The sequence below is a fragment of the Podarcis tiliguerta genome (assembly GCF_965153285.1).
Source record: "Podarcis tiliguerta genome assembly, chromosome: 10".
Lineage (NCBI taxonomy): Eukaryota > Metazoa > Chordata > Lepidosauria > Squamata > Lacertidae > Podarcis > Podarcis tiliguerta.
The window spans coordinates 53,072,469-53,093,552 of NC_139543.1; the positions used below are offsets into that span (position 1 = coordinate 53,072,469).

At 47.0% G+C, this 21,084-nt stretch overlaps 1 protein-coding gene across 2 annotated transcripts in view; it reads left to right on the forward strand.

The window, feature by feature from the left end:
* CREB3L2 (cAMP responsive element binding protein 3 like 2) overlaps positions 1–21,084 on the forward strand; it is a 76,542-nt gene that overhangs the window by 51,379 nt on the left and 4,079 nt on the right. For both annotated transcript variants that reach the window (XM_083401506.1, XM_083401505.1), the window contains exons 4-11: positions 1,039–1,126; positions 1,709–1,890; positions 3,386–3,532; positions 5,380–5,438; positions 6,470–6,538; positions 18,849–18,948; positions 20,024–20,150; positions 20,327–20,552. In XM_083401506.1, the coding sequence (XP_083257632.1) occupies positions 1,039–1,126; positions 1,709–1,890; positions 3,386–3,532; positions 5,380–5,438; positions 6,470–6,538; positions 18,849–18,948; positions 20,024–20,150; positions 20,327–20,552 (998 nt within the window). The remainder of the gene's footprint in view (positions 1–1,038; positions 1,127–1,708; positions 1,891–3,385; positions 3,533–5,379; positions 5,439–6,469; positions 6,539–18,848; positions 18,949–20,023; positions 20,151–20,326; positions 20,553–21,084) is intronic.

Here is a 21,084-nt window from a genome sequence, read left to right on the forward strand (position 1 = left end):
CCCTTCATCACAAGATCTCAGTGTGGTTAGCAGGATAAAAACACAGTGGAACCTCTGTATAAGTCCGTCCCGTCCAGCGTCCATTTTGGTGGATGTCCGTGGCAAACCCGGAAGTACCAGAACGAGTTACTTCCGGGTTTGCCCTTGCGCAAGTGCAGAAGCGCAAACTGCTCCGCGTGTGTACGCAGAGTGGCGCTTTGTTGAGCGCCCTTTTTGTCGAGCTTCCAGGGCTCTGGAATGGATCCCAGACTCAAATCAAGGTGCCACTCTGCAAGGTAAAAGCACCAGTAAGCAGTTAAAAACAACAAAACAATACCGCCACACACACAGACACATTTAAAAGGCTGTAGAATATTAATCCACCTTAGGAAACAAAAAAAGAGAAATGCAAAATACAAATTAACCCCTCCTCCATTGAACAACACCCCCCAAGTTAAAACCCTATCCCCATTAAAACCATAAGTTTAGCACAAGGGGGCTACATCCAAAAGGACAGTGCCCTTTGGTATTGCCCCTTCAGTGGTAACCCCCCTGGGGCAGCCCCACCCCCAAGGCAGGCAGGCTTTATAGAGCTGCCCCATGTCTAGCTGGGGCAGCAGGTGCCCCAGCCACAGTCCTTTCCATGGTAGGCTGGCCATTTAGGCAAGTAGAAATGCACTGCTGCATAAGAGGGTGTGGACTTGCATATAATTTGCATGCACGAATATGTACCTATTTTGCAGAGGCAAATTGATAAAGCATTGCTATAATTTAAGTAGAAACACAGTCATCTGTCCATGGTGAGGAAGACTGTAACTAGGCGGCCTGCATGGATGCTCAGTCTGCTTTCCTGATGCCGCCTCCAGGCTCCTGCTGCTCCACTTCCGTAGGGTTCTTTAAAGCAGACTTTAAAGGTCTGTTTTCTGTAAAATGGGATGCATGGCTGCCTCATTCTATGCTGATTGTCTTGCTTGTCTGGATTAACAAATTATGAAACTGGAAAGAAGGTGGGTTCTCTCCGAAAGTCTGATGTCTCTTTCAATCCTTTTGTCTTTTTAGACCAAGCCGCTGAGTCACAAAGCTTTTCCAGAGATCAAACTGGAGCCGCATGAAGTGGACCAGTTCCTGAACCTTTCTTCCAAGGAAGGTTTGTTTTGTACCGCTGATTTCTCTCCACATGATGGGCAGCAAGGGAGAAGAGGCTTGGGCCCCTAGCTGTTGTTGGACTACAACTCCTATCATTCCAGTGGTCAGGGATGACGGGAACTGTAGTCCTTTAGTGCTGCTAACAGAGCAGTTTGACTTCACCCCTGGAGGCACGCTGCATGGTCTCTCGACAGACAGATGCAAACAAATATATACTGGTCTTAGACATAGCAGCCTCTGGTTTCCTCATTGGCCTGACTTGAAGAAAGATACTGTGCTTTATTAAAACTGCCGTTTCCTGTGATCTGCAAATCTGGAAACCGTGGTTGAAGCAAAGCTTTCAGGCTAGGTTCTGATCTTATTTTGTAAGCAGTGCTTTAGTCCTAACTTCCTGGTTCTGATGCCATGGGAACTGTGATTTAATAAGCCAAGCATGTGAGGGAAGGGGGGGGGGGAGACAAGGCTTTTTTTGTCTTAGTTTGAGAAAGTTGCATCAGAGCTGGTCCACCATTTTTTCTAATGCTCTAAGACACACTTTCTGTTTGTCTCCCTTGCTCCTTTTTCCATCTTCTGTCTCTTGCAGCAATGGACATCCTACACATGCCTCCGACCCCTCCCAGCAGCCACGGAAGTGACTCAGAGGGCGGCCAGAGCCCAACCAGGTCCCTCCCACCATCAAGTCCCAAACAGTTACAAGCCACGGCTAAAGTGACCTCGCACACGGCTTCCGCGCTCACCAATTCCCCTCTCTTAACGGCACCACACGTAGGGGACAGTTCTTTCTCTCTCTTAATGAATGCCATGTGTTTGATTCTCTATATTTTACTGTCATCACTCTGACTGCATATTACAATGGAAATCTCGTTCAAAATTCCTCCTGTTCCAAGAACAAGGTTGGTTTGTTTTAGCAGATGGAGGCTAGTTCTCTCATTGATACCAGGTATCACTGGAGGGTGAAAAAGTCCCGGCACCGAGTGATCACTAGCACATGAAAAATTGGGCCTGGAAATTGACATCTGACTTGCTGCAGAAAAGTGAAAATGGGCTCCTTATTTGCAAAGAAAATTGTGGCTCTGCAGCTCAACTGGTCTCTCTGCTTTCCTTATACCTAGTTAGGCCATTGGTCTTTACAGCTTAGTATTGTCTACACCAGGGTTTCCCAAACTTGGGTCCTCAGCTTGTTTTTGGACTACAATTCCCATCATCCATGACCCTGTGAGCTAGGGATGATAGGAGTTGTACAATAACTTGGAGACCCGAGTTTGGGAAACCCTGGTCTGCACTGGCTGACTTGCATCAGCTTTCTAGGATCTCAGACAGGAAAATTTCCCAGCCGTAGCTGAAGACACAGGGGTTTGAAATGGGGACCTTCTGTATGTAAATGAGATACTCTTCAGCTGAGCTCCTGCCCTTCCCTTATTTAAGACAGTCTTTTCATTTGGGTGCTTCTGTTCAGAAATGGAACTTCAGCACACCTGAATCAAGGGATTGAAAACTTTTCCTTCCACATGTTTTTTGGACTCCCAACTCCTACTAACCCCAACCTATGTGGCCAGTGGTCAGAGGTGGTGGGAGTTACGAGTTCAGCAACATTACCTGGAAGGTGAGTGTAAGCTCTTAGGCCACAATGGTCCCCACCTTTTTGCAGGATAGGTGGAAAGAAAAACAGGGTTTGTGGATGCAGTTCTGTCTAAACCGTCAGTCCTGGATATGCTGGCATGGGAAAGAGTCTGTTCCAGAGGCTGGGAAGTTGATGATGAATGCAACAGCAGAATCTCTCCTCAGCAGTAGAGCAGTAGATCTGTAGAACCCAAAGAGCTGGAAGGACAGAACCAGCAAAGCAAGCTCAGTGGTTTCCAGTTTCCAATGGGTCCATAGTATTATTATGCCTCTATGTACAGAGTTGGAAAGAAACCTCAAAGGTAATCCTAGTCCAGTTGACAATGGTGCAGGAGACCCCACATTTCAGCACCTGTAACAGGTGGCTTTCAAGGCTCTGCTTAGTATATTACACATAGAAAAATGGACTTTTTAGAGCAGCAGCCTTTAGAGCAACACACCTTTGGAAAATAGATCCCCATTTCAGTGTTTTCTGGAGCTCTTTGCATGCATATCGCCAGCACTTGAGTTCACTGTTACGAATACAATTGTGACAGAAGACTTTGCTCTGAGAATGCAGTTCCTGTCAATATTTAAGAACCTTATTTTCCTCATCCCCCCCCCCCTTCGCTCTAATCCATTGTCTTTGTGTTTGCTGTAGAAATTGCAGGGCACAGGTCCCCTGATCTTGACAGAGGAGGAGAAGAGGACTCTGATCGCAGAAGGGTACCCTATCCCTACCAAACTGCCCCTAACAAAAGCAGAAGAAAAAGCACTGAAGAAGATCCGCAGGAAAATAAAAAACAAGGTAGGAGTTGCTATTAAACAACTTGGACTTATATTCAGGGTGGTTGGGGGGGGGGTTTGTTGGGGGAGGGAGGACTTGGGCAAGATGCTCCTGGTGAACCACCTTCTCTGGTCAAGTCTGCTACTGTTGACGGCACCAGTTTTCTTGCTGCCTTTCTCTGGACCCAGAAGGTGAGGCTGCTGTTCCGTCTTGCTCCTGCCATTGCTTGCTCACTCGGAGGTCAAGTGAGCAGACAGCAGTGAGAAGGACCAGCAGGCTGCAAGTCCTGGCAGCCTTCCTTCCACTGAGCCTGTGGGGTTGGCCAAGCGCCAGATAATGTTGGCCCTGTTTTGTTTCTCATACCAAGGAACTCTGTTATCACCTTCGGTGTATTTGTTCAGGGTATTTGTTACACTATTTTCCCACGGCAAAATCTGCCCACTGCTATGCCTATTATAGAACAAAACACGATAAAGCAGAACAACATTTCAGGGCAATCTGCTAGCATTATGAAAGACACGTCTGCAAAATTTTAACAGGGTCGCCGTGAGGTTTTTAAAGGGTCATAGAACAGCATTTCAATAGGCCAAGCAAAATAACTCCTGTTAATCAGCTCTGTGTTACATCAAGATGGAGTGATCTGCTAATCATTCATACTAAGGCCTAACAATAGAAATAGAAAAGAACCCAATGCAAATTGCAGCAAACATAGTCTTATCTTATCCAAAACTTGTTCTTGGTCCCGAGGCCAGACTGGGTGGGAGGGGCCAGAAAGAGTCGGGAACCAGGTCTTTCAGAAATTCATAGCCAGATGCTATGCCAAGATGGGGAGACACTGTCCTCCAGATGTTTCTGGACTACAGCTCCCATTATTCTTGACCATTGGCTATACTGGCTGGGGCTGATGGGAGTTGGAGTCCCACCATAGGCTTCCCATCCCTGTCCTATATGCTGTCGCAGTGCTGTGATGGTTCTTCGATCGAGATGGCTGAATGGTGACTTTGTAAGTTTGTCTGGTCCGTGATCACTTTCATTACAAATCCTTGCACCGATAAGAGCCTAAGACGAGCCTGCTAGATCAGGCCAGAGGCCCATCTAGGCCAATATCCTGATCTCACTGTGGCCAATCAGATGAGAGTGGGAAGTACGCAAGATGGACGGGAGCAGAAGAATACACTCTCCACCTGCAATTCTCACCAAGTGGTATTGAGAGGCATGATTCCTCTGGCAGTGGAGATGGAACGTAGCCGTTGTTGATAGCCTTTTCCTGCACAAATTTGTCGTCTTCTAAATCCGCCCAAGTTGGTGACCATCCCTGCCTCCATATTTTAACAATGTGGTGCATGAAGTTTCTTTCGTTTATCTGCCCTGAATCTTCCAACATTCAGCTTCAGATGGAACACATTAGTTGAGTGCCCCCCACTGTCTTCAGAACACCCCTGTGAGGTAGGCTAGGCTGAAAACAACTAGCTCAACATCTAAGCTAAGTGAGGATTTGGGCCCAGGTCTCCCTGGTTGCAGTCTGAAATTTTAACCCCTGTACCTAAACACTTGCTCTGTGGTATGGGCACCCTTCTGTGGCAGTGAGGAGCTGGAGTGGCATGGGCAACACTCCACTGTGACATGAGATGAAAGACAGTGTACTTCCCCCCTTCAAAATGGTTTATTCATATGCAAGCATGAATAGATCGATTGGTTGGCAATAGCTGGTATGATTGATTAACAACCCTAAAAACAACCAACAAGGGTGACATGATTTTACAGCTTAAAGCTGAAGTTGCTTTCCTTATCTATTCCTGAGTTCTAATTCTTCTTTTAGTTATGGCCTCTGTTAGGTGTGTAATCGGTGCTTTGCATTTCTCCTGTAGATCTCTGCCCAAGAGAGCAGGAGGAAAAAGAAAGAATACATGGACAGCTTGGAGAAAAAGTAAGCTTGCCAGAATGACCTGTACAAGAGAAAGTTGCATTCTGGAATGCAGAATCCCAGCCTCCCCATTCCATTCCCTCTCCTGCCTGGTTTTCTGTTCTCATTCTTTCCCAAGAAACAGTCAGTCAGCCATCATTCCATGGTGACTTAAGCATGTTACGTCCTCATGGGGCTGTTTGCGGATCCCCCCTTCCCTGTTTTCTTTTTCTGCAAATGGTTGGGGTTCCCCCAAGGCTGCTGCTCCTTCCCCTTAAGTGCCTGGGTGTTGCTTTTTTGGCTTCATAAGCAACAGCGCTCACAGCCTGAACATTGGAAATAGAGGGAAATGTAGCAAGATTGCAGTGACGGCTGTGGAAGGGGTAGACAAAATGGAGGCTTCATAACGCAGTGGTAGAGCAGTTGTTGTTTTTAATGCAGGGACTCCTATCTTTGGCTGAAAGGATCTCTCTGCGATAAAAAGCTCAGAGACCCCTTCACTGAGGCCCTGAAGAGCTTTTGCCTTTCTGAATACAGTAGAAGGGCCAGCGGCATGACTCTATTCAAGCCAGATTTATATTCTCACCATGTTTATTTTGATGCCAGCAAGGAACCAACATGGCCACAAAGCATTGGAGCTGTGTGTGTTTCACATGCCCCCTCGTGGCTCCTCATGGAAATTCTACTATTGTTAGCACAAGAAAACAAGCTATAGCTGTTCAAGCACTTGGAGGTATCATTGCAGCCCTGTCATGGTCTGAAATACCTATGCTCGGAACAGAATTTGGCACGGAATAAGCTGCTGAGATTATTTCCTTCTCTTGTTCCAGCATCTCGGCATCTCCTCCTCCAGCGTGCAGTGCAACTCTTGCTTACAAAATTGATGCACGCACTCTTGCCGTGGTGGCAAGGGAGAGTCACCTTTTTCAGAATTAAAGGATTGTGACAGATTTCTGTCTGCTTACTAGCAGCAGTTCAGAAAGCATATCCCACTTTGGTTGTTCCATCCCAACCGAGGAAATAGCTTAACCTTTCTTTGTCTGCTTGTTCCCAAGGGTCGAGTGCTGCTCAAATGAGAACAGTGAGCTTCGCAAGAAGGTAGAAGTTCTGGAGAACACAAACAGGTGAGTTATAAAGCACTCTGGTCCGTAGCTAATACTTCTGCCGTGTTTTGGAGAGAAGCAGCTGGCTATATTGACTCGCCAATTGCATGAGCAAGATTACAAGCTGGAAGTGGAATAAGAACAAAAGACAAGCCCATCTAGTTCACCAACCAGATAGCTGTGGGAAACCCCTAGCAGGGCCTGTGTACAATAGCACTCTGCCCTGCTTCAGCTCAGAAGCACAGAGCTCTCAGCAGGGAAGGCGCAACATAGCCTTCATGGCCAGCAGCCATTTATAGCTTTATTCTTCATGAATTTGTTTAACCCCCTTTCAAAACCATCCAAGTTGTTTCCCGCCACTATACCTAGCAGCAGTGAGTTCCACAAATTTGTGCCGTCTTAAAGAAGCATTTCCTTTCGTCTGAGCTAAATCCTCTAGCATTAAGCTTCATTGAAACGGCTCTCAGTTCTAGTATCGTGAGAAAGGGGAAAACACTTCTCTTTACCTGCTTTCGCCATACTATGCATAATTTTATACAGCTCTGTCATATCAGGCCCTCGGCCACAGTGGGGGATGAGACGTGCCCAGTTAATCTCTGTGATTTCCAGAAACTGATACTCAGAGCCTCTGAAAGTGGAATCAGAATTTCATGGGAGGATAAGAAGTTAGAAATTTGTTGAGTGAGGACGAGGGTATCAGTGGCTCCTTGCCATGGTTAACTAATACACCAAACTCTCTAGTTCAGAAATATGGTTTGTGTGTTAAACATATGGGCACATTGCTACCAATTATATGGCAATTTGGGCAATACCGTCTACACCTGCAGCTGGCAAGTGGCCAGTGCGGTGTTGCATATCAAGGCACTGACAGTGAGAAAGGAACGTGGTGTCAGGACTGAGCAAATCCCATCAGTAACGTCTCTCCTCTTGCTGGATCATGCACCTGGGCTCTGTCAGCTTCCTGCACTGTGATGGACTAGGGCAGTGAATCTGACATACATATTTTTTGAAAAACCACCCAGATAAAGGAATGCGCTCATGCATTTGTTGGACGATATTGCTGGAGTGTGTGCCTGCATCTGGGAGCGGATTATCTCTTTGAGGATAAAGACCCAGAAGTGGTTTCCAAGTCTGACTGGCACTTGGTGTGTGTTGCTAATTGGATAGCAAGTGTTCCGAATCTCTGGATCTCGTACCACGGAGGCAGCCTTGGAGTTTAGAAAGCGTCTCCCACACACGGCTTTTGTGTTCTTGAAGGCAGAACGGCATGTTGCCATAACAAACTCAGCTCCTCTTACCCAAGTTCAAGATTATGGTATGCGGACAGAAGAGGCATTTGTAACGCCTTGCAGATTGTAGGCTTACGGGTGGGTGTGCTTAACCATTCTTGCACCCATTGATTATACCTTGCAAAGCACCCTCCTTTTGGTCTGTTTCCCCCTATGCTGACCCTTTTTGTGCAACCTGTCTGGGACAGGAGAACAATTAAAAATGGCCTAGATGACTGGGGAGAAGGATCAAGCACTATCTACTTGCTGGTTAAAGTAAAGGTAAAGGGACCCCTGACCATTAGGTCCAGTCGTGACCGACTCTGGGGTTGCGGCACTCATCTCGCTTTATTGGCCGAGGGAGCCGGCGTACAGCTTCCAGGTCATGTGGCCAGCATGACTAAGCCGCTTCTGGCGAACCAGAGCAGCACACGGAAACGCCATTTACCTTCCCGCTGGAGTGGTACCTATTTATCTACTTGCACTTTGACTTGCTTTCAAACTGCTAGGTTGGCAGGAGCAGGGACTGAGCAGCGGGAGCTCACCCCATCGTGGGGATTCTAACTGCCGACCTTCAGATTGGCAAGCCCTAGGCTCTGCGGTTTAACCCACAGCGCCACCCACGTCCCTTACCTGCTGGTTAGGAGGAGCCATATTACAACAGTATTGTATGCCGACAGGTTCAATTCATGTCACCTCTAGCTAAGAATGGATCAGCTGGTGATGCGGAAGAACCCCAGCCTGAGTCCCTACAGAGCCCCTGTCAGCCAGACAAGGCAAAGCTGGGCTAGACAGACGAGTATAGTGTGCCCTGATAGACGAAGGCAGCTTCTTGTGTTTCTCAGCTGTAGCTCAGGATTGAGGAACCTGTGGTCCTCTAGATGATTTGGATTCGGACTTCCATTGGCCCCAGCCAGCATGGTTGATGGGATCTATAGTCTAGCAAAGTCTGTAAGGCTACAGGTTTCCAACTCTTGCTATATAGCTGATACTGCTCCATTGAAAAACATGTTGAAAGGCATTGAGCCTTCACATTCCTCTTCTGTATTGAGAAGGTATGGTCTTGTTTGGGTTTCTAAGCAACATTTTGACTCTAGTGACAGTAGTTTTGAATTTGGTTGGATAAAGATAATGTATAAAGGCCGTATTTAACAAACCCGCCACCCTAGCAAAAGTCAGTGCAAGGAGTGGAATGGGAATTTGTCTACCAGTGTGTATTCTGTACAGTCCCCAAATTTGCTCTTGAGGGTTGAAGGACCCCAAAAAGAGATTTAGGGAACAACACACAGGGAGGGAGGAGAGGGGGGGAAATCATTGCACTGATACAGCCTTGACCTTAGCACTGGGTTAAATGCAAGCCATTTTCTTTTGTGGATTTAAGTTGAGAATAAACTTCCCTTCCTCCAGTTTTTGCAAAAGGGGACTTTATTGAGTCATTGCAATTTGTTGATTTGCTTACACTGAACAGATTAATCATTAGTAAAAAAATAGGTGATATTTTTTATTTCACTGACTGGCTGTCCTAATATTTTTAAATCGAATATTTCATAGAATCATAGAATCATAGAGTTGGAAGAGACCACAAGGGTCATCGAGTCCAACCCCCTGCCAAGCAGGAAACACCATCAGAGCACTCCTGACATATGGTTGTCAAGCCTCTGCTTAAAGACCTCCAAAGAAGGAGACTCCACCACACTCCTTGGCAGCAAATTCCACTGTCGAACAGCTCTTACTGTCAGGAAGTTCTTCCTAATGTTTAGGTGGAATCTTCTTTCTTGTAGTTTGTATCCATTGCTCCGTGTCCGCTTCTCTGGAGCAGCAGAAAACAACCTTTCTCCCTCCTCTATGTGACATCCCTTTATATATTTGAACATGGCTATCATATCACCCCTTAACCTCCTCTTCTCCAGGCTAAACATGCCCAGCTCCCTTAGCCGATCCTCATAAGGCATTGTTTCCAGGCCTTTGACCATTTTGGTTGCCCTCCTCTGTACACGTTCTAGTTTGTCAGTGTCCTTCTTGAACTGTGGTGCCCAGAACTGGACACAGTACTCCAGGTGAGGTCTGACCAGAGCAGAATACAGTGGCACTATAACTTCCCTTGATCTAGATGCTATACTCCTATTGATGCAGCCCAGAATTGCATTGGCTTTTTTAGCTGCCGCGTCACACTGTTGGCTCATGTTAAGTTTGTGGTCAACCAAGACTCCTAGATCCTTTTCACATGTACTGCTCTCAAGCCAGGTGTCACCCATCTTGTATTTGTGCCTCTCATTTTTTTTGCCCAAGTGCAATACTTTACATTTCTCCCTGTTAAAATTCATCTTGTTTGTTTTGGCCCAGTTCTCTAATCTGTCAAGGTCGTTTTGAAGTGTGATCCTGTCTTCTGGGGTGTTAGCCACCCCTCCCAGTTTGGTGTCATCTGCAAATTTGATCAGGATGCCCTTGAGTCCATCATCCAAGTCGTTGATAAAGATGTTGAATAAGACCGGGCCCAAGACAGAACCCTGTGGCACTCCACTAGTCACTCTTCTCCAGGATGAAGAGGAACCATTGATGAGCACCCTTTGGGTCCGGTCCGTCAGCCAGTTACAAATCCACTGAGTGGTAGCATAGTCAAGACCGCATTTTACCAGCTTCTTTACAAGAATATCATGGGGCACCTTGTCAAATGCCTTGCTGAAATCAAGGTAGACTACATCCACTGCGTTCCCTTCATCTACCAGGCTTGTAATTCTGTCAAAAAATGAGATCAGGTTAGTCTGACATGACTTATTTTTCAGAAATCCATGCTGACTATTGGTGATCACAGCATTCCTTTCTAGGTGCTCACAGATTGTTTGCTTAATGATCTGCTCCAGAATCTTCCCTGGTATTGATGTTAGACTGACTGGGCGGTAATTATTTGGGTCCTCTCTTTTCCCCTTTTTGAAAATAGGGACAACATTTGCCCTCCTCCAGTCTGCCGGGACTTCGCCTGTTCTCCAGGAATTCTCAAAGATGACTGCCAGTGGTTCTGAGATCACATCTGCCAGTTCTTTTAATACTCTTGGATGCAGTTCATCTGGCCCTGGAGACTTGAATACATCTAAACTAGCCAAGTATTCTTGTACTATCTCCTTAGTTATTCTGGGCTGTGTTTCCTCTGCTGAATCATTTCCTCCAAATTCTTCAGGTCGGGCATTGTTTTCTTTATCGGAGAAGACTGAGGCAAAGAAGGCATTGAGGAGTTCAGCCCTTTCTGTGTCCCCTGTTTGCATTTCACCATCTTCTCCTCTGAGTGACCCCACTGTTTCTTTGTTCTTCCTTTTGCTACGAACATACCCATAGAAGCCTTTTTTGTTGCTTTTAACCTCTCTAGCAAGCCTGAGTTCATTCTGTGCTTTAGCTTTTCTGACTTTGTGTCTACACGTGCTGGCTATTTGTTTGAATTCCTCTTTGGTGGTTTCCCCCCTTTTCCATTTTTTGTACACATCCTTTTTTAATCTTAACTCAGTTAAAAGTTCTTTAGATAGCCACCCTGGCTTCTTTAGGCACCTTCCATGTTTCCGTCTCATTGGTATTGCCTGAAGTTGTGCTTTTACTATCTCCCTCTTAACAAACTCCCAGCCATCATGAACTCCCTTTCCTTTTAGTATTACTGTCCATGGGATCTCACCCAGCACTTCCCTAAGTTTTATGAAGTCGGCTTTCTTAAAGTCAAGAAATTGAGTCCTAGTATGCTTGGCTGCTCCTTTCCGTTGTATAGTAAACTTCAGAAGAGCATGATCACTTGCGCCTAATGATCCTTCCACTTCTACCCCATTAACCAGGTCATCGACATTGGTTAGGACCAGATCTAAAATGGCTGTTCCTCTTGTTGCTTCTCCCACTTTCTGGACAATGAAGTTGTCTGCAAGGCCAGTGAGGAATCTGTTTGACCTTATGCTCTTGGCTGAGTTTGACCTCCAACAAATATCTGGGTAATTGAAGTCCCCCATTACTACTATCTCCCTTCCTTTTGCATGCTTGGCCATCTGTTCCAGGAAGGCATCATCTATGTCCTCCGTTTGGCTTGGGGATCTATAGTAAACTCCCACAATGAGGTCACTATTATTCTTCTCTCCCTTAATTTTGACCCAAATGCTCTCACTTTGGCTTTGAGGTTCTAAATCTTGGATCTCTTCACAGGTATACACATCCCTGACATATAACGCCACTCCTCCTCCTTTCTTGTCTGGTCTGTTTCTCTGAAATAGATTGTATCCTTCCATTTTTACATTCCAATCGTGGGACTTATCCCACCAGGTTTCAGTGATGCCTATTATGTCATATTTAGTTTGCTGTACCAAGAGCTCAAGCTCATCTTGTTTATTTCCCATGCTTTGTGCATTAGTGTACAGACATTGAAGTCCATTAGTCATTCCCCCGTGTCTCTTATTTAAGGATTTTTTCCTCCCACCACTAGGTCTGCTTGCTGTTTGCTCCATTTGGTCTATGACATTTGGATGATCATCTTCATCAATTAATAGACTCCTACCTTCAGGAGCACTGTCTCCCTCCCCCACATTAGTCAGTTTAAAGCCCTCCTGATGAGGTTTCTTAGTTTTTTGGCAAAAACATTCCTCCCAACCGTTGTGAGGTGCAGCCCATCGCTTGCCAGAAGTCCATCCTCAAGAAACTGCAGTCCGTGATCTAAGAATCCAAACCGTTCCTGTTTACACCATTTGCGAAGCCAGCTGTTTACTTCCACTATTTTCCTCTCTCTCCCTGGGCCACGTCGTTCAACTGGGAGGACAGATGAGATGACGATTTGTGCATTTAATTGCTTCAATTTCCTGCCCAGAGCCTCGTAGTCTCTTTTGATCTTCTGGAGGCTATTGCTTGCAGTGTCATTGGTTCCCACATGAACCAAGAGGAAGGGGTATTTGTCAGTGGGTTTTATGATTCCTGGCAGTCGTTCAGTTACATCTTGGATCTTAGCCCCGGGGAGACAGCACACTTCCCGAGACATCTTGTCAGGCCCACAGATCACTGCTTCTGTTCCCCTCAGTAGGGAATCCCCTATCACCACTACACGCCTTCTCTTAGGTTTGGTCAGGGTTCTTCCGTGAGCGGTCCGTTCCAAGGTTGCCTGCACATTCCCTGAGGACTGACTTTGCTGCTCATCTTCATATACGTGATCGACTGTAATGAGGGAGAGATCCTCAAATGGAGTCTGCTCTTCGTCTTCCATGCTAGGGGAGAGGACCTCAAAGCGATTGTGTATTTCTAGACAATCAGAGCGAACCCTGGGCCTCCTACTTCTTTGAGTCACGTTTCTCCACATATCGGGCTCCTGTGTTGGTGAACTAGCCTCCTTCTCAGGGGAGTCCCCTGTCTCCTCCTTGGTGGAGACGGTGTGCTCTGTTGCTTCCAAGAAGAGCTCCAGCTCTCTAATTCTTTGGAGCGTAGCTACACGTTCCTCCAGTTGCTGGACTTTGTCTTTTAGGAGGGCAATCAACATGCAATTGCTGCACGTAAAGCTGCCTGCAACCTTTGGCAAGATGGCAAACATTGCGCAGGAACCGCAGGCGACTGCAGCTGTTCCCTCCCCCTCCATCTTGAGAATGTGTCTTTGGGCTTGAGACTAGCTCCCCTAAATCTAAAAGATGGTTCAAACTGCGTGCGCCGATAGGCGCGCGCCGCTGCCCTGCAAACACTGATAAGCTCCTCCCACAGCTAATCACCTGCCTCAACAGAAACCCTGCCCCCTCTGACCTTTGACCAGGGAAATCAGCTAATCAGCCACAAGAATCACACACACAAGAAACCCCTTTTGGCTCCTTCTTCAGCCGCTGCCCTGCAAACACTTGGCAGAAGGCAGAAACACTTGGATTGGAGTTTGCTGGTTCAGATGTCTTGCAAGTGAACCATCCTTCAGCTCCATTTGCATTAAAATAGCATAAAGATGCTCTTGAGATTTTTACCATCTTTGGTCAACTGAGATATGCTTATCTATTTTCATCCCCTGTCTCATCAGTGTTTGACAATATGTTACATATTAAAATCTGCAAAAATCTGTACTCTTCTAGCAGTGGCAGCATCCGATATAAGTGACTTCGTTTGTTCTGCAGTGTTTTTGGTCCTTTCTGTGTGCAAACAATTGATTGGCCAAGAATTCACGCAGCCCTCCATCCAAAAAGAAATTTAGCTACTCCTGCTCTCCATTTGGCATTGGCATTTGATACACTTGGAATTGCTGCAGATGTGCATGGCTGGGCAAACAGCCCAGCACGGGTCTTTCTTTTTTCTTTCGCAAATGTGTTGGTGTCAAGTCTTTTTGAAGGGGCCGTTGCTGGGATGCTGCACATTTTGGCGGAATGAAATTGATCTGATACATTATCCAGCGTTCCTATTAAACAGATTGCCTCTTAAGATTATGGCTTTGAGACTTAATTGGACATTTCCTTGTTGATGTGCCAGTGTCCTTTTCCTTGTTGTTAACTAAATTTAATAGTAAACCTGCCTTTTAAAGGGTCTCTCTCTCTGTGTAAAGGAGGCTTCAGAAAGCGAGTTGTAGAAATGTCACAATTGACTTCTGTACAGTGGTACCTTGGTTCTCGAATGGCTTAGTTGCCGAACAAATTGGCTCCTGAACAAATTGGTTCTGGTTTGTGAGTGTTTTTTGGAAGGCGAACGTCCAACGCAGCTTCCGCTTGAGTGCATGAAGCTCCTTCAGCCAATCAGAAGCCACCACGCCTTGGTTTTTGAACAGTTTCAGGAGTCGAATGGACTTCTGGAACGGATTAAGTTCGAGAACCAAGGTACAACTGTACAGTTATTTATTTACAGGGCAGTGACAGAAATAACAACAACAACCCACCAGAACTTCTTAGTTTTCTGCTTTCCCAGAAAACACACGATTGATATTTTAAATGAAACATGAAGGTTTTAAATCTCCCTGGTTTCTGCTAGCGCTGCTTGATAAACCTTCTGGTGATCAGGTGTCTGTGCTGCATGAACATTGGTTTGGAATGGGTGGGTATTCAGCACTGAAATGGCTGCTTTCTTTAGAATAGGGTGTGGAGAAACCATTGACTTTGCCTAATCCTTCAGCATCAAAACACAGTGGATGTAAAGAAGGCAGAAAATCAAAAAGATGGTGACTGGAAGAGCTCTTCCACCCTTTCCTTGTCAATCAGCTGCCCTTCTCTTCCACAATAGGCTTTAGAAAGGGTTTCCTTGTCCACTCTAGAGGCACAGTGGCCACACCACTTCTGCTACCATGGTTGATTATGACCATTTCCTTCCTTTCCTTCTATGGATGGGCTAGTAGATTGAGTTATCCCATTTATCCACACAACATCCCTGTTAAGCTAGGCCAAGAATAACTGGCCAAAGGCCAGCCAGTGAACTTCTGAACCTGGGTCACCTCAGTTGTGATCATGAATTCTCTCCTGCAGGCTAGACTCCTCTGGTTTGTTGACTGTCAATCTTTGGAGGGGGGGGGGGGAGCTGCCTGTAGTCTTCACTTTGCACCTCATGGCCCACTTACCCTGAGGGCACAATGAAAAAATAAAGCTAAATGGAAGGCAGGAGGCAAAGCTGTGAAATGGCTGAGCCCTCATTGGCCAGGGAAGTGCAAATGTGTGTGCGCACGCACGCACGCACACGCACACACACACACATACAGACAGACACACTGCTTTGGAGAAGGCAGTTCTTTGAATTGCACCCACTAAGTGTGTCAGGCCATTTCTTTCAGCCTCAGAGTTCCTGTTTTATGCTCTCACCTTTTTCTCCTCCCCCCGCCCACGTCTTTGAGCTATGCATCTACTTGCTTCACCAAAACCGTTGTGAATTTTAGTAAGATGCACTGCTGGGGCCTCTTAGCGTATCATCTACTCCCCACCCCCCTCTCCCTCTTTAACTTCTTAAATGGCTTTTTCTCACTCAGCCTACCCCTTCCATTTTCAGTAGATAGCTGCCAAAATGAATTGTTTTCAGTAAACTGAAGAATGTCTTTTCTCTGCAGATGAGCGAGGCTTTTGACTTTGATTTATTCCCCTAGCACCACATTTTATATCCAAATGAAGCGTTCAAGTTTGAAAGAAGTTTTATCCTGAGTTGTGAAGTAGCCATGACCCGGCACATGAGCTGCTCATCTCAGTTTCTTGTTATTCCTTTGGTCCTTCCCCTCTCCTGCCACCTGATCCTTTCTAACCTGGAGATGCTAAACCTGGAATCTCCTGCGTTCAAAGCACATGCTTCAGCAGTGAGCTGTGCCTCTGAATACCAGTTCCTGGGAATCACAGGTGCGGAGAGAGTTGTTGTGCTCAAGTCCTGTTTTAAAAGGCTTCCCACAGGCATCCGGTTGGCCACTGTGATAGCAGGATGCTGCCCTAGATGTGCTGATCCTCTTCTTATGTTCCTATTCAGCACAGTGCACATAGGAAGCTGACTTAAGCTGAATCAGAGCTGTGTAGACTGGTTCCAGCCCAGTACTGTTGACACCAGCTCTCCAGGGTTTCCCAGCCCTGCCTACAGGGTCTCCACTTTGGGGCCGGCCAGGAAAACTGGGAATGATTTGTGGTCTCCACTGATCATCCTGCCGCACCACCACCACAGTCCTCTTGGGAAAGGGCAGAGTCTCACCTCTGACTTTGCCCTGAGCTTTGGAGGCAAAGTCAGAAGAGATTCTGTCTCTTTCCCCAAGAGTCAGGCCTGGCTGAGAGGGGGAATTGGCGTCGGGTGGTGCTAGATGACGGATGGGATACTTGCCAGAGGGCAGAAAGAGCGATCCCCGCAGCGAACACGGCAAGCGTATTTGTGGAGCCTTTTCTTCTCTGCTTTCAATTACATGGTGGCAGCTTCCCATCTCCAAGGGGTTTCTGCAACTCAAGCATATCACAGTGTGCAACAGAGCCCTAATTCTGGCTTCTATATAAAGAGAAAAGCTGCTTCACAGGAATGTTGAGCAGAGACGTGTCAGGGTCTCTTGTCCCCTTCTCCAGCCAGCAATTTGCCATTCCTAACGAAGTACGTAAAGGTGAAGGGACCCCTGACTATTAGGTCCAGTAGTGACCAATTCTGGGGTTGCGGTGCTCATCTCGCTTTATTGGCCGAGGGAGCCGGCGTACAGCTTCCAGGTCATGTGGCCAGCATGACTAAGCCGCTTCTGGCGAACCAGAGCAGCGCACGGAAACGCCGTTTACCTTCCCACCAGAGTGGTACCTATTTATCTACTTGCACTTTGACATGCTTTCGAACTGCTAGGTTGGCAGGAGCAGGGAGCGAGCGACGGGAACTCACCCTGTTGCGGGGATTTGAACCGCCAACCTTCTGATTGGCAAGTCCTAGGCTCTGTGGTTTAACCCACAGCGCCACCCGCGTCCCTAACAAAGTACATAAGATCAGGCCAATGACCCATCAAGTCCAGCATCCTCTTCTCACAGTGGCCAACCAGATGCCTGTGGGAAACCCATAAGCAGGACCTGAGAACAGGGGCACTCTCACCTCCTGCAGTTTCCAGCAACATCCTGCCCACATGGGCTTCAAAACAGAGAGAGGGATGCTTGCATAAGAAAGGTAGGTGTGTGTAAGCAGGAGTGATTTGGTTATGTGAAATAGCAACTAGGGAATGGATTCAACACTGCATTCCCTCACTACTTTTCTGCTCAAAGTATGCTCTCGTTTCATTCAGAAAAGCCACTTAAATTTTACAAAATAGGAGGCTGCAGGTGAGCAGATTTTTTTTAGGGCAGGGGTTATTAATAATTTTAAGAAAGAGTTCTGGTCCACATAGATCTCTGGTGGGAGCATTGGGAGTCCTAATTTAAGTCTGAACTTCTAGAGTCCTTGAATTCATTCAGACCCTAATTAGAGAGGTGCTTGGTTGTTGTTGTTGTTGGGGGTTTTTTAAAGGCAAATTTACATTTGGCTATAAAGGCACCTCTGGGGATGTATTTTGTAACTTGAGCATGTAAAGAAAGATGGGACTGAAGTGTGTAGAAGAGGGTTGGGGAATGTGTGCAGTTGGATTCCCAATTCCCATCAGCCCCAAGCAACATGGCCAATTGTTAGGGATAATTCAGTAACCTCTTCAGGCTCACAGGTTGTCCATTCATGGTGTAGAATATAATTCATGCATCTTGAAAACATATATGTTGTTTTCCTTGTGAATGAAACTATAGGGCCTCAGGCTGCCAGATAAAGTGTGCAGTTGTTGGTTTTTTTACTTTTTTAAGTGGTTTGTTGCGGCAGGTCAACAGAAAACTTTAGCCCACTCGTAATTGGTCAAACCCAAATTGCTGGCACACACTTAAATCCTTCTCACAGAAGAGTGACAGTCCGGAGGCACCCAGAGACAGTTGAGGACTGAGCTCAGTTGCCCTAGCACAGGGGGTGGGGACCTGTGCCCCCCCCATATGCTGCTGACCTACAACTCCCATGAGCCCCAGTCAATGTAGCCAGTGGTCGAGGATGATGGGAGTTGTAGTTAAGCAGCATCTGGAGGGCCATAGGTTTTCCACACCTGCCCTAGGACAACAAATCTTCTTTAAAAAAGAATCTGACTTTTGCAGGTAGGAAAGTGATGGGGAAATCCCCTGAAAAGTGTGAATGATTAATGGGGAGGTTTCGTGATTAACGGGTTTTCAAAGGCATCAGGTTGGGAACAGGATGCTGTGGGCCATAGGCCTGATCCAGCAGGCGGCTCCTACGTTCTTACAAACATCCTGCGACCAGATCAGGATGGATCTTCCTTCTCTTGCAACCTAATCCCAAACTAATCGGGATGCATGCTCAAGAAAGGCCGGACATAGTTTAACCTCCATGTAAGCTTTGTGCAAGGTAGTAGGAATGAATGCTCAATGAACAGGTTGTCTGGAGGAGCCCTCTGCTCTGTACAGGTTCAACCGATCTAGCGTCCCAGAAGAAGAAACAGTTCTCTATGTGTTCTGGGTGTGTGCCTCTTCATTGGCAGGCCCAACAAATCTCGAAGTGTTGTATGAATATGACAAAGGGCAAAGAATAAGAGTGGTGCATGAAATGCAGAATCCCAGACCAACACATGTTGATTTCTGCCGCTCTCCATCTTTCAGAACACTCCTGCAGCAACTGCAGAGGCTCCAAGCCATGGTGGCTGGCAAAGTGTCTCGCTCGTGCAAAGCTGCTGGCACGCAAACAGGGACCTGCCTCATGGTGAGTCCTGCCTATTCCTTTTCTCCTTAGTTCCCTCCCTGGGCCATTGATGGGTCACATTGTTTAGCTGGAACTGCATCATGGTGGGGCGCAGGGGCAGGGAACCTTTTTCAGCCCAGGGGCCACATGCCAGCGGTGGGCTATGCCAAAGGGGGAAGTGTGTAGAGCAGCAAATGCAATTTTTTAACTTTTGCACAGTGGGCTAGGCCCAAAATAACGATCTCAGATCTCCTGTATGCTTTTCTTTCTCCCCAATATGACATGTTCTGCCTAACATAAAACCCCCCCTGCACTTCTCATCTCAAGCTAAAAAGTGCTTCTTCCTGATGTGCTAGCTTTCTTTGGCCAGTGAGCATTCAACCATGCAATTCCCTCGGCAGCGTTGCAAAGTCATATTGTCCCCAGAGAGCTGTGTCGTTTGCTTCTAGGCTGGCTTTATTTGGCAGGCAAAAACTGAAATGTGCTTGTCTCTCCCCCCGTCCTTGCTGTATGAATCCAACAGGGGCAATTTGGTGTTGTTTTTGTTTTTTAAGCAGCTGTCCCTGCATCTACCAGTCAAGCCCCCACTTTGAGCTCCTATTAATTCTCCCCTTCCTGCCTGAGCTTTCCCTCTTCCAACATGTCCTGTCAGGCTGCTTTTTCAACTCACGGTTGTGTGTGCCTGTTGAGTCTCGAGGAGCCTGGGAAGTGCCCACTGCGATGTTATGAAACAACATTGAAATTCATGTCACAGCCTAGTCTAGCCAAGATGGATTTCCTACCTTTTTGAGTTTTGCGAGTAAGTAGCTCGGCTGAGCGGAATGGCTGCAGAGCTTCCAGCATTGCCATACTAATGTGGAACGTCTCTCCTTCTGTGGAGCTGAATCTGGATTGCATCTGCGCTCCTAGTTTCAAGCATCCTGTCTCATGATTAATGCAGCCTGGGGAAGGAAATCACCTCTGAACCACACATCATTTTCTTGGTTTTGATATTGCTCTGTATTTGATGTTCGAGCTGTAAGACTTTATTTCTGTTCGTTGGCTCAAGTATAACTGAGTCTCTGTGTCTTTCTTCCAACCTCCCTCCCCCCGCCAGGTGGTAGTTTTATGCTTCGCAATAATTTTTGGCAGCTTTTCCCAAAGTTACGGTCCCACGTCCTCCATCACAAAGGCAGTGCTACCATCCCAGCATTCCATGCCAGAGTCATATACAGCCTCTATAGGTGAGTGAGCATCTCTCTTGCGGTTCTGCAGTTATTCGGTTTCCAAAAGGAGAGGGGGCTACGATTTGCCTCTGCCCTAAGGAGCTAGATCTGACATAAGGGGATTTGCATTGCATTTTGTGCCCAAAATGGTTTCTGTTCTTCATTCCCTCTCCCTCCTACCTGTTTCTGTACAGTGAGGTCAAGGAGTCTTCTGACTTATGAGGGGCCTCCTCACCCGCTGGAGGAACAGCACTTCTCAGATCGCAGCAACAGCTGGGACAGGCACCTGGAGGCCTCCAAGCACTCAGCTCTGCCTTCGGAATCCATGTCCAGGTCACCGCACGACCAAGTCACAGAGATCATGATAGCCAATGAAACGAGGCTAGAGAAGTCATTGCTGGTAGAGTTCCAGCAGCACAGGTGAGTGGAGGGCATGGGCTGGTTGAACACAGAGCAATGGTGGGAGGAACCAGCTAGGGAACTTCCACAGGAAGAAGTCTTAGAGCCAATGAGTGGTCAGGGGGAGGAGACTGGGAAGAGGAAGGGTTGGAAGCTGAAGAGGTAGCAGGGTTTAATGAGCAGGAAGAGTTTCTGGCAGAGAATAAGAATAAGAGGCAGAAGTGGAAGCAGGAGAGGACATAGGCCAAGAGGCAGAAACAAATCAGGCTGATGCAGAGTCATGAGTGTCTCTCCCTCCTGCTGCCACAAACTGCCCTCCACCCCCCACCTCCCAGAACCAGAAGAGGGCTGAAATGGGCAGAGCAGCGTCAGGCTTCATGCAGGCGCAGACTCTGATTCCTTGGGGAAAGCCCTGGAGAGGAGGGGATCTAGACAGCTGTGAGGAAGCAGGGACTTTCAGTCTCAGCAACTGATTTTCATGGAGGAAGACCACCAGGAATGAGCTGCTGTGCTCATTAGGCCTGATCCTCAGCCAAGTCTGTGGAAATTGTGT